This window comes from Chiloscyllium plagiosum, chromosome 40 (genome assembly GCF_004010195.1).
Source record: "Chiloscyllium plagiosum isolate BGI_BamShark_2017 chromosome 40, ASM401019v2, whole genome shotgun sequence".
NCBI classification, from domain to species: Eukaryota; Metazoa; Chordata; class Chondrichthyes; order Orectolobiformes; family Hemiscylliidae; genus Chiloscyllium; species Chiloscyllium plagiosum.
The window spans coordinates 13855701-13869401 of NC_057749.1; the positions used below are offsets into that span (position 1 = coordinate 13855701).

General features: G+C 37.6%; 1 protein-coding gene across 6 annotated transcripts in view; it reads right to left on the reverse strand.

The window, feature by feature from the left end:
* Positions 1-13701, reverse strand: part of scaper (S-phase cyclin A-associated protein in the ER) — a 311736-nt gene that overhangs the window by 213264 nt on the left and 84771 nt on the right. For all 6 annotated transcript variants that reach the window (XM_043680385.1, XM_043680382.1, XM_043680384.1 and 3 more), the window contains 4 exons: positions 4898-5071; positions 2974-3064; positions 1773-1890; positions 1473-1584 (listed from right to left, as the gene is read on the reverse strand). In XM_043680385.1, coding sequence (XP_043536320.1) covers positions 1473-1584; positions 1773-1890; positions 2974-3064; positions 4898-5071 — 495 coding nt within the window. The remainder of the gene's footprint in view (positions 1-1472; positions 1585-1772; positions 1891-2973; positions 3065-4897; positions 5072-13701) is intronic.

The window sequence follows — 13701 nt, forward strand, 5'->3', positions numbered from 1 at the left end:
GAGAAAGGCAAATCATTATTTTTGCTGCATCTTCAGCATTGGTAACAAACAAAATTACTGTGTGAGGTGATGTTCTTTGGAAGAAGTAAGAAAACAAAGGAGCATTCAACAAATGGCATGACTCTAGGAAACTCAGAGGAACAAAGGGTCCTTGGAGTGTTTGTTGATAGATCCTTGAAGGCAGCAGAACAGATTAATAGAATAGTTAAAAAGGCATGCAGGACACGACTTTATCAGCTCTGGCATAGACTATAAGACAGGCTATGTTGGAGCTATGGTTCAGCAACAGCTAAGGAACTGTATGCAGTTCTGGTCAGTGCTCTACAGGAAGAATTGCACCAGAGAGAGTACAGATGAAATTCACCAGGATGTTGCCTGAGATGGAGCATTTTATCTCGGATGAGAGGCTGGAAAAAGTCAGGTTATTTTCTTCAGAGCAAGGAAAACTAAGGAGACCTGACTGAGGTGTGTCAGATTATGAGGGGCATGGACAGGGTGGAAAGCAGCTGTTCCCCTTCATTGATAAGGTAACAACAACAGGGCATAATTTGAAGATGAAAGGCAGGAGATTTAGAGAGGATTTGTGGAAAAATTATTCTCACCCAGAAGGTGGTGGGAATCTGGAATGCGCTGTTTGGGACGGTACTTAAAAAGTACTTGGATAAGTACTTGAAATTTCATAACATTCAAGGCTATAGGACAAGTCCTGGAAAGTGGGACTAATGTAAATAAGTGACCCAGACTCGAAGGGCATCTTCTATACTGTATAATTCAACTTTACTACACTACCATAATTACAATGCAAATAATGTCAACATACAGTATCTGTGGATTGGCTATAGAATATGAGTTCCAACAACAACAATGAAGGAGAGTACTTCTTCTAGAATGAATTTACATTTTCAGTTAGGAAATTTTATTTCTTATACTAACTGGCAAATTAAAAGACATCTTGCTGTGACATATAACCTGCTGGAAACATGTCACTAACAAAAAAGTGTTTTTAGAACATCAGTCAATTGTGCTCTTAGTAAACACTAACCAAATGTCACCTATTGCCAGCATTATGCATTGTCTAGGTCAAGCATTTGTGCTAGAGTCTGCAGAAAGTTCTTTTCACTGCACCCAAACAGTACGTCTCAGCCTCAATCCAAGAATGTCACTGCCACACCACACCAATACGACACTTTGTCATTTTGGCTTTTTATATGACCTTTCTGGTTGGAACTACCAAATCAAAGCTCATTAACAGCAGTTTTGTTTCATACTTTACAACCATCTGAGAACTTCCTTCAAAGTTGACAAATACATTATTTAAATGCCTTACTACCAGCAGAAACAGGAAACAGACAAACGTTCTGGCCTGTATTCAATGCAGGCAACAGATTGGTGTGTAATTCACTATGCCATCTAATTCCTCTGCTTCTATATTTTTAACTCTCACTGTTATAAACAGATTTTGTCTGTCTTACTCGCTCCAACAACTTCTGCAATTTCAGCGTCTGTTCCTCTCGTAGTTTTTCACGAAGTTGTTGGGCTTTCAGCTGCTTTTCCTCATGTCTCTTTTTTGATTCTGCAATTGTCCTGTTAACAGGAAATTTGAAAGAGAGATTCCATTACCAGAGAGATCAAATGCTTTTACAAATAAAATCCAGCACATTAGTGTACTCTGCAGATTGCAACATGTAATATAAAATGTTAGCTGATCATGAATCACATGCTGCACTAAAAAATTTTAAAAAACGAAAGACTGAAATAATAATCTTAATCACATTTTCCTCGATGGTGAGGAAAGCTTTTCGTGCATCTGGATGGCATGTCCAGGTGGTCGTGCTGGCTCCTCCTCCACAATATCCCCCCATGAAGTACTCTGACGCCAAGGTTCACGTGCTATAAAGAATAAAATAGAAAAATAAGAAGAAATTAAATGCCAATGTGGACAATTAACACACAGATATTACCTTTGAAGAACTTCTGATGAAGGTTGCCACTTCTCTTTCCTTCTACATGCTGACCATGTGTTGTCCCAGTCAAAATGGTGTTTTTTTTTAATCCTGGGACAGGCTAAGCAAAGACATGCCAGAGAATTCCTAGAGGCCTGGCACTCCAACCAAAACGCCATAAACAAACACATAGATCTAGATACCATCTATCAACCCCTCAGAAAACGAACAGGAAATGACATCACGACAAACCCCAGGAACCCCATCCAGGACAAACATATAAATAGAAAGCAGGAGACAACAGCTTCGCTTCATTTGGAGATCGCCACTGATGATGTTACCTAGCCAGGTAATGAAACGTCTGGATATCAAACACAGCTCAGCGAGCAATCCTACACCCAAAACCTCAACCTGAGCCACAAACCTTGCATTAATCAGGTGTCGCAAACTAAGGATTCCTACCTTGTTGGACACAAACCAAATCCAGTCAGTCCAAAAGTATAATTCTCAAAAATAACTTGTATAATTACACCAAGCTTGTATCTGGCATTCAGTATTCAACTCCAGTTATGCCCCGGGGGAAAAAAACAGTTTAAATAAAATGAATGCCATAATAACGCTAACTTTTTTTTGCTCATTTACTCTTAAAAGCCAGGTTTCAGCAGAAATGTGCAAAGCATATCAAAACATCCTCAACTGGTACAATCTGCTCACTTTCACATAGGATTGGCTTGGTGAGCATTTTTCAGGCAGGTCTTTAGTAAATAGATTAAAAAAGTAGATTGTGAAAACATCATCCATCACACAAATCAATGCAAATCAACAAATTAAAGAAGAAAGATGAAGCATTGATGATCAAGGCTGAAATTAAAGCCCTTTCTATACTAAAGTTAGGTTAGAGATAAAAGTTAACAGTCACTCGCGTGGCATTCATTTATGGCCATCTTGCATGGGAAAAGATCCATTTTGCAAAAAAAACACATTTTTACTGAAATGCCAATGGAATACACATTAGCTACAGTGCACATACCTTCATATTCTGCAAGGACATCATTCCAGTCCAGATTTTGAGACTGTGAGGAAACACTATAGAGAGACAAGCTGCCGCTGTTCATGCTGGCCTATACAAAGAAAGAACATCACTTTGATACACCGAATTCAACAGTTATGTGGTGATAAAAGACAAAATTAGCATCAATCTGCAAAAACAGGTAGAGTTTACACCTAGAAAATATCTTCCACCTTAAGAATAATGATCAGTTGAGAAGGATCGAGCTGTTCTATCACAATAAAGATTCTGAGCTACAGCAGGTTGTTCTTCAGAAAATTTGTTTCAAATCTTTTTAAGCTTCATGTGGACCACATATTTTATAATAATTCCCTATTCAGTCACTATCAGTGATAGCAAGGCTTTTTGAAACTTAACTTCTTTGACCAAAAGTAAATGGAAAGCAGTTACATCTTTTTATGTTGTGTGGCTGTTTGATTTGTGAAAATAAAACTCATTACGATATTGATATTGTCAACTCTGCTCAGAATTTCTGAAGTAGACTTGTTTTTTTTTCCTTTAAAACATCAAAGTTTCCATTGCAGAGACTAAGGCTATTCGTATTAGAGCTGCAACCTCAACAGAAAACACATTACTGCAGTTCAAAATTACCTATGACAGGTGGGAAAAATCTAAGATAAATAATTATAATTATAATGATATTAAAAGTGCTGAATTTGGATTTGCTGCTATCAATGGGATTGGTTATGCCAATGATTTAACCTGAAGAATAACGTTGAGGTTAAACGAAATTCTCTGAATGCCGTAACAGGGTTTGGAAATCAGTGGTTCTCCAAATAGCTTCTTCCAGTTCACTCAAGTCTACAAATATCAATTGATTTTTGCAAGCTTTGTCTGTTAATTTTTAAGTTTTTAATTTGGATTCTACTTCAACTATTTAAAAAACATTTTAGTGCTAGTGGATTAATTTTCAATCACTATTACTTTTAATTTTGTCATTTTTATGTTATCTTTTACCAATAAAGCAATTCTAAATCCATTTCAACTTAACAAATATCTTTTAAGCTAGTTTGCAACATTTTTTTCCACTCTCCCATTTTTCAAATCACTTTTCAAATCTTTGAAAGCTCTCCATGGATATTATTATCTCCATGGATATCCTCCTACACTAACTTGCAAATACTTCAAGGCCCTGTGCACTGCTCAAATTCAAAATTAATGCATTCATGAAGCAGATAATCCCTTGGTAAAACTAACAAAGCCTGCAGTGTAACCACCTTTCAATACACTGGGTTAAGACCTCCATTTCCTGCCAGAACAGAGGAAACTCAAAGATGGATAATGGAAATTGGCTAGTTAACAACATCTCCCAAAATATAGTTTTACACATATGGTATATATGGTAGACTTGGGAATGGCAATTAGAAGAATTTTTTTTAAAATTATGTAATGTTGTTCCACAAAAAAAAAATAGACGTGGCAGACCATGCAATGGGACATACACCATGCAAGGTTTTTTAATAACAAAAATTTAGACAGAAAAGGCAATTTCATATTTAAATATCTTATATCCAATGGAACTTTCAAAGACAGTTAAAAAGCAGGAAATCAGTACCAACAAGAGGTCCAGCTGTAATGGAAAATACAATTAATTTTTGATAATTTCCTTGTTCACAATCAATATTCAGCAATGCCTAAGGAAAAATGCCAACTGTAGATGCCAGATCTTGAATGTGCTCTGACATAGTCATTTAACCCATAGAAACCCAGTGTCTAAAGGTAATAAGAACGTACATCTCAGATTGGAGTTACCAAGATGGGTGGAAATGTACATTAACACCTTCAAGGAAGAGAAAAAGTAAACTACAAATTATATTTATATATTGAATGTCAAAGAATTGGAACAAACTGATATAAGCTGTAAATAGATGTAGGTCATACTCACTGTGAGCTCGCTTTCAGTGTCAGTCTCTATGTTTATGTCATTGTTTTCCTCAGCCTGTATTTCTCTTGTTAATTGTTCTTCCTCAGCTATAGCATTAGCAATCGCTTCTTCATTCTCCTTTTCCAGACGGTTTGCCAGTTCCTCTCCTTTGGCAAGGACTGCTGCCATAGATTGCTGAGAGGGAAGAAAAGTAAACATGTATATGGGTTTTGTTAATGATGACAAAAAAATCCAAGAATACCAACACATATATGGAAGAAGCTGGCTCTGAGCACAACTCTTTTGCACTTGTAGATTACTGTTAATATTTATGCATAACAATAAAAATGAAAAGTATAATGCCTGTTCAATAATTAAATCCAATAAATAATGAGCCAGTTACACTGCAATAATTTAATTCTACATTAAGCATAGTGCACACTAAGCACAAGTAATTCTGAGTTTTATTCCTCTAAAACTCAAATAGCCCAACTGTCCATGAGTTGCATAATACAGCACATATTTGTAGAAAGAACAAATGGGTTCCAACATAAATATGGAGGGGATTAAGTGGAGCGTGTTTAACTTATGAAGAAGGGTGACAAATTTTCAAAACTACCAGAAAAATAGCCTGTATGTTCCTGAAATCAACAAAGACTACTCCAAATTTCAAGTGAAAGGAGTGCTGCCGAGTGCATTCCAAGTGAATAATCACATTTCTGTTCCCTCCTCTGTTTAATAATTGAGCATGAAGTAATTTCATAGTCTCAATAAATCAATAACAATGTCATTCCTGTGGTTTCCTTACATCCAAGGGGCCACTTTTTCCTACTAGACACAAATATGAAATCTTCCAGCCTCGTGGTACAAAAGGATTTGGCAACTTATCATGACAAATTGCAACATTCAACTCAAAAACAAGGAAAAGCATTTAATTCACCCCAATCTACCTAGTCATAAAAGGTTATACTTTACAGGACTGTATTTTTTGTAATTCTATTCCCACCGCTTCTGTAAAGTTACTTAAAATGATTAATCATGAGTTGCTAAATTCAGTTTTGCATCATGGGGCTGGAATGTTTCCACAATACCTGCAGCTCAACATCACCCCATTAAGCGGCTTTACTGTGTGTAAACTAAAACACGGGGAATTCTGGTGGAGGAAGCACCATAGCCCAGCTTCATCCTCCTTTCACAATTCCCATGCACGAACATCAGATACGGATCAGTAGCAGGACCTGTGGCTAGTTGTTGACCATATGAAGGCAAATGGGTCACCCTGAACTACTCCCCTAATTAGGTCAGCACAAAAAAGTGTGGGACAATGAGTCAATGGTTCAGTACGACAGCTTAGGATAGCTTTATAAAGAATATTAAAAGGGAATTAGTCTCAGATTATTACTGAAACCAACACAGAGCTAGAATGCACATTGCAGCATTCCTTTCAATAACTCTAACCCAAACCTTTGAATTCTTATTTAGCAACTATAAACTGATCAACATCACAAAGTGCAGAATGCACAATTATTTATATAACTTGATCTCAACTAAATAATTGAAAGAATTCTGCAGGAGTGTTATAAAGCTGAATTTGACATTGAACCTCATAATGGAAGATTAGGGTGGATGGCAAAAAAAGGTGTCAAAAATTGTCCAGAAATGTCATTTTACAGGTAAGTGGTTCAATAACAACAATGTCAAACTCAGCAATATCTATCTTGTAAAGTTCACCTTACCAACATCACAGGAGAAAGTGAGGTCTGCAGATGCTGGAGATCAGAGCTGAAAATGTGTTGCTGGAAAAGCGCAGCAGGTCAGGCAGCATCCAGGGAACAGGAGAATCGACGTTTCGGGCATAAGCCCTTCTTCAGGAATCAACATCACAGGACTAAGGTTAAAATTGCAAGCGATGTCTCACAGAGTACAAAGGTATAAGTCCATCAGCGTGACAACGTACCACACAAAACCGTCTCCATCCCTGGCTATATCCTGTCCTACTGGCAGGACAGAACCAGCAGAGTAGTGTAACAGCAGTACACATTTGGGAAGGAGTTCCCTGGGAATGATTAACATTAAATCTGGGCCCCATGAAGTCTCATGGTATCAATTAAAGATGGGCAAGGTAACTACCTGCAGATTACCACGTACCTAACCCTATTACCACTCTCCCACTGCCCAGATGCTAGACTATGCTTGGTCAAGTTGAAGAGAAAGAACCAATAAGAGGGAACAAGACTCAACCTCACCCTTATTAATCTGCTTGCTGCAGTCACAAGACAGCATTGGCAGAAATAACCACTGCATTTTTCATATCCATCATGCTGTGTGGCACACTAAGTGAAACAGATCTCAAACCAATCTAGCGACTTAAGACTGGGCATCCATGAAGCATTGTGGGCCATCAGTAGCAGTAGAATTAAACTGAAACACATGGCCTGACATATTCCCCACTCCATCTTTAGACCATCAAGAGAGGGTTGAAACCCTGGCTCAAAGAATGTAAGAGGGCATGCAAGTTGCATATGAACATACAAAATAGGAACCCCAGAAGTCTACTTTTCCATTCAATAAGCCGATGGCTAGTCTGTTTGTATTTCAAATTCTACATTCCCATCTACCATCAATAGCCCTTAATTCCCCTGCCTAACAAGAAAGTCAACCAGCTCTGTCTTAAAAATATTTGAATGCTGACTAGCTAGCAGTATCCACATCTCATGAGTGAATACATAAATTAAAATAACCCAACCTTCTGAGGTGGAGTACCAAAGTCAAACAATCCTCAGAGAAAAAAATTCTCAGCTCTGCCCTAAAAGGGAGATCTTCATTTTTATACGTGGTCCCCTAGTTCTGGACTGATCTACAAGACTAAACATACTTTCCACATCCATCTTGTCAAGGTTATTCATGATCTCGTACACTTCAATCAAGCCATCCCTCACCAGGAATGCCTAAAGATGAGAGTCAACCCGGTGAAGCTACAATACAGGACTATTTGCATGTCGAATAGCATAAACAGCGAGAGACAGATGGGGCTAAGCAATTACACAACTAATGAGTCGAATGTAGGGTGCTGGAAAAGCATAGTAGGTCAGGCAGCATTCAAGGAGCAGGAGAGTCGAAGTTTCCAGCATGGGCCCTCCATCAGGAATTCCTGATGAAGGGTTCAAGCCCAAAACATCAGCTCTCCTACTCCTCGGACACTGCCTGACCTGCTGTGCTTTTCCAGCACCACACTTTCAACTCTGACCTCCAGCATCTGCAGTACTCACTTTCTTCCACAACCAATGGATCAGATCCAAGCTATGCAGTCATGCTAGATCCTGTCATGAATGATAGTGGACAGCTAAACAACTGATTGGAGAAGGCGGCTCCCCGCAAATATCCCCATCTCAATGATGGGGCGGCCAAGCACATCAATGTAAAAGACGAGGCTGAAGTATTTGCAACATCTTCAGCCTGATGGTTCGACTGGATAATTAATTTTGGTTTCTTACCAAGGGTCCCCAAATCACAAATAAGCCAATTCAATTCATTCCATGTGGCATCAAGAAATGGGCTGAAGGCACTGGATACTGAAAAAGATATGGGCTCTGACAACATTTTGTCAGTAATACTGAAGGTATATGCGCCTGAACTTGCTACACCCTAGCCGAGCTGTGCATGTACAGCTAAAACACTGTATAATGTGTAAAATTGTTCAGTTATGTCATGCACACACACAAAAAAAGGCCAAATCCAACCTGGCCAATAATCCCCCCCAAGTCTACTCTTAACTGTCAATAAAAATACATGGAAGAGATCATCAAAGGTACTATCAAAAACATTTGCTTAGCAATAACCTGCTCACTGCTACTGAGCTTAGGCTTTGTCAGGGCTAGTGAGCACTTGACCTCATTACAATCTTGGATCAAACATGGACAAAATAAAGAGCCGAACTAGAGAGTAGAAGTGATCTTGGCACTGGGTAGGCGACACAGCTATGTGCACTCACGCTCTTTGCTGCGAAGAACAATGTCAATTTGACTGATTATACTATTTCCATTACCTAAAATGTTCATTTTTTCTCACCCTTTAATGACTTCCTGTACCACAGTGCAACGGTTATTTAGTCTATCCACCCTGCAGCCCTCCACTTCCATTCAATCAAGCTGAAAGAACCTCAACTTGTTGGACAACTGCAGAAGCAGAGGCTCCTGCCTTCCTGGCCTCTCGGTCTCCTTTGCAGTCACTCTTCTGTCCTTGAATACTGATCTAATCAGAAGACCCTGTGGTTAGAGGTATGATCATCTTGTGGTACAAAGAATTCAGGTAAGTTTTCCCCTTCTTGATGCACTGTTTGTAGTTCAGCATCTAGCTCAAATGAGCTGAGTCTTCCTGAAGGTCAAATATTTATCACAGAAATGTTCACCTTCGATAAAACTGGCATCCAGGAGCTACTACAATCTGTAGCTATGACACATCACCTAACTTGGCAGCCGCTATGTGTTCTAGTTAGCCACTTAAATTATTATATTGAATTCAATTTACTTCTGTTTAAATATATTCTCGATGTTGCTGACTGCCTCTGGATGCTCCTTTTGCTTGTTCTTTTCGACACTGTTGTCTCTAGTTCTCCCAGACATTGCTGACTGCCTCTAGCTCTCACTGGGGACACTCCATTTTATTTTACTGTAAGTTGATATTAGTAAGCTGATGCTAGGGCTTTGACTCTGTTCTGCAGTATAATTATATGGGCAGTGCCATCCTTAATCCCGGTTGCTGGCATTCTGTCATTGTGTTTCTGCGTATGTTCAGTCACCTAATGGTCGCATTGACAATAATTGCAGTCCTTTCAAATTAGAAAGCACCCTTTTCTGATTTCTAGTGATGTGATAGCAAAAACAAATTTAAGAGCTACTTGTATTATTTTATAGGTACCTACTTTCACTGGACAAAGTGAAATACTTTTAAATTTGATGATGGGGCTTGTGTGATCAGGCTTCCTTAAAGTCTCTTCATACAAGTGAAAAAAAAATTGAAGCTCTTGACAATTTAATTTCAATGTCGCTGGTTTGGAGGCAGTTCAGGGAGAAGTCTCAAGACAGAAAAATTAACCAAGGCCACTATTTCAACTGTTGCTCTATGACCAATGTTACCACACATCAATGTGAACAAGAATGAAGTTCAATTGTCTGATACATTTCTCATTGGTTCAGCCCAAATAAGAAGTGACATTAAGTGAGATACTGTTTCCTGTGGGACCAGAACCTTGTGTATACCAGCATCTTTGGGAGACATGGGGAGAAAGAACTGAAAACTGGATGGGCAGAACATGGTAAATTTTAATGTGTATAACCTTTCTTTCATTGTCTAATCACAGGTTGGGTGTTAATCATCATGTTTTTAAACTTGCAACACAAATAGTCTTTGTCACTATGCAATTTAACATTGTATACACATACATTTAATTCATCAATAAAATTGAACTATTATAACCTTAAGATACTGCCAGTTCCGCACAGATTTAAAGTGATCAGTCTATTTGTGTTGTCTTGCACTCTGAACTCTGGCTGTCAACAGTAACCTTGTGCTGTTTGCCCTAACTGCGAACATTGTTTACACAGACCTAGATCCTTTAATCAACTGGCATTTTGACCAAATAGCCAAGAGGTGACAGACATGTTCCTTTACCACCAAATACGTAGGGAAGTAGAGGGAGCATCTCTCTTGTTAAAGAAACATGGGCTGCCATATAACATTCAAAATTAACTCAAAAAAAGGTCTGGGAAAATTTGATACCATATACATCATGCTTGCAAACATTTAGGCCTTCACAAAATAGTAAACATTTCAAAAGCAAAAAGAAACAAACTCTGCACCTTCAGGGAGTAGAAAGCTGACAGACTGCCCTTCTTCTTAAATCTACAGGTTTCCAAAGTCTAACTTGGCTTGATCAGTTGTTTCCAATTGACACTAACCCGTTTCCTACAATCTTCAATCTTGCTGGTGTCCCCATTACTTTCACACAAATTTCTCATTTAAACACAGTTGAATTGTTAGCATAAAAGATCTAATCTCCTACCAAAGGTCACTTCAGTCTTAGCACTGGGTCAAAGGTGGTAAGATGCAGTTAATTGTTGTCTCCTAAAGCAAAAGTCAAATTCTGTTTAAGTGTGACTAGGAAGAAGCCAAGAAAGAGGGCAACACAAGAACAAGGGGAGGTAAAACTGGAGCAATACTTCATTTTAGTTCTCTTAAAAATTAAAAATAATCAAGTATATATTTTGACAGAATTTTCCATCAGAACATAAGCCAAACGTCCGTCAAAGATGATGTTTTGATACATCAATGGATCTTTTCATGCACGGCCTTCCGTTTTATTTTAGTTCTTTTAACAATGTGACATATTGAAATGTTCTCACCATAGACTAAGTTAGATGCATTACACAGGGTAAATATTCTCAACATGTTCCAACAGAAATTCAGAAGTTTTTTCTGCAGTTAATCAGAATGGCCTCATCACAACTTGTTTACAGAAAATTTCCCAATGAAAACTATAAGGTGAAAAGGCCAAAAGGAAGAACAACTTATGCCAGTCTTTTGTATGAACACTAATGCAATGTCTGACTATATTGGCATTAGTTAAAATGTGCATGTTGGTGACCAATAGGGATAAATATCAACCAAGACACCAGGGATAACCCCGATCATCTTTAAAATAATGACACAGGAATGCTTGCTTATAGTTAAGGGGATACATGACAATCTAGGTTTGACATTTCATCCAAAAAACCAACACCTCCAACAATGCAGTACTCCCACAGGACTGCAAATAGGGTTTTGAGAGAAAGCATGCTGTATTATTAGGGCAGCTATCAGTCCACCATATGTCTTGATAGAAAATTTAAAGACAAAGTTTCTTATCTGAACCCACTCAACTGGATTTTTCAGCATCAATTACAGCAGGAAGCCCTGCCAATCTTGTTGACTTGTCCTTCAGTGACAGTTGGAAATTAATCTTTATATTTTAAAACAGGCCTCCATATTTTAGCACAAGTATTAATAATTCCACTTTGAAGATATGAGAGACAGGATTCTTGATATTTAACTTTCATTAATCCTCTTAAGCACCTATATATACCCAAAGGTCCATGGAGCACCAACAATTACAGATCTTATAAGATATAAATCACGGACAAACATGACACAACAATATTCAAAGCATAATTTTATATTAAGTGCAGCTTCTACTTGACTTCGTTCTCCAAAACTTGGCTCAATTCAAGGTATGTTAGTTCAGCAATAAACTGCATGAATCCCACCAAGATTATAAGCCATACTTGTCAACTAAACAGAAAACAAAATGTTCTATTAACAGCCAAGATGTTTCCATTTTGCCAAGTACCAAGTAAATATTTTTTAAAATGGCACCATTTTCCCCTGAATTCTTCCTTGATTTCTCAGCAACGATTTCTATGTTTTCTTTCCCTGCATTTGTGCAATCAGTTCAAAATGAAAATGTATTTGTCACTCTGGCAATTGGGTTTGTGCCTGTCTCTACTGAAACCTGCAATGCTTTTATAAGATTTTATTTCAGTCTTTCTTTCTCTTATATTCTCACAAAGGCATTATGCTCTAAACTCTTTGCTTCCCTTGAGAAAAAGTTAAGTGACTCAAGTGTTGGCAACTTGTCATGGGTTTTCATTCTCAAGAAAGTTGCATAAAAAAAGTGTGTTGATAAATAACTCACAAGAGTTAAGGATTAGTTTCAACCATCAGCAATTAGTCCTTCTGTAATTTTTCGTAATCTTGTTAGTTCACGAACCAATCAGATCACATAAAAACATCAAAGTCTAATTGCATGCTTCTTGTGGGTTACATTCTCATTTGATCAAAAAACGTGAAAAAAGACATTTGCAGTAAAACAGTGGGACATCACCACATGAGACCCCTTAGATAATTTAATGCAGCTTTAAAATCCCCGCCTCACAAATTAGAAGTGATTTCTAGACATTGTGGATTCTGACCTTGGGTAATCATTTTAAAACAGAGGGTGAGAATGAAACTTTTACAAATCAAGGTACATTTAATGTTTCTCGAGTTAATTAACTGGAAAACGGCCCAAAATAAAAACAAAAGTCATTATACTGATTGGTTACTGGGTACAAAGAGCAATTCAAAATTTATAAATGGGCCTATAGTGTATCTTTAAGCTCAAATCATGAAGCAATTACTGAACACTGTGAAACACATTTTCAACATGTACAAGCATATATTTTATAATTGTTTTTATCAACTTGTTTGGATATGTTATAATATTTTAGCCCAGGCATACGGACACTATCGCTACATCGTAAGACCCCCTTCATTACAGTATAGAAGGACATAATTGGTCAATTATATAATTCAAATGAGAAATTACAGAAAACACATTAACCTCTTTGCTTCTGGGGATCTAGTAGATGAATACTTTGACTTTTCCTTCAATTCACCAGTGTCATGGTTTTATTTTATACTTCAACTTTAGTTAACTGAATACTTTTCCTAAAGTATTTGCATTTGGCGGTAAAATTTATCCTGTTCTTTGTTGTAAATTACAACCTGCTCCCATTCTTTCCATTGATTTGTATCAAATTCCTGATTTTCTTCCTTCTCTATACTAATGAAGGAATTTTAGTCAAATACAATTTTACATCAATGTTTTATACTTAATCTTAGTTTTGGGAAGCTGATCTATATATGCCCTTCTCTCCCATTTACATTATACCAGATAAACAAAGGCCTTTAAAGATCACTGCAAAATCTGTATGGGTTGAGTGTTAAGCTAATACACAAATGGCATGATG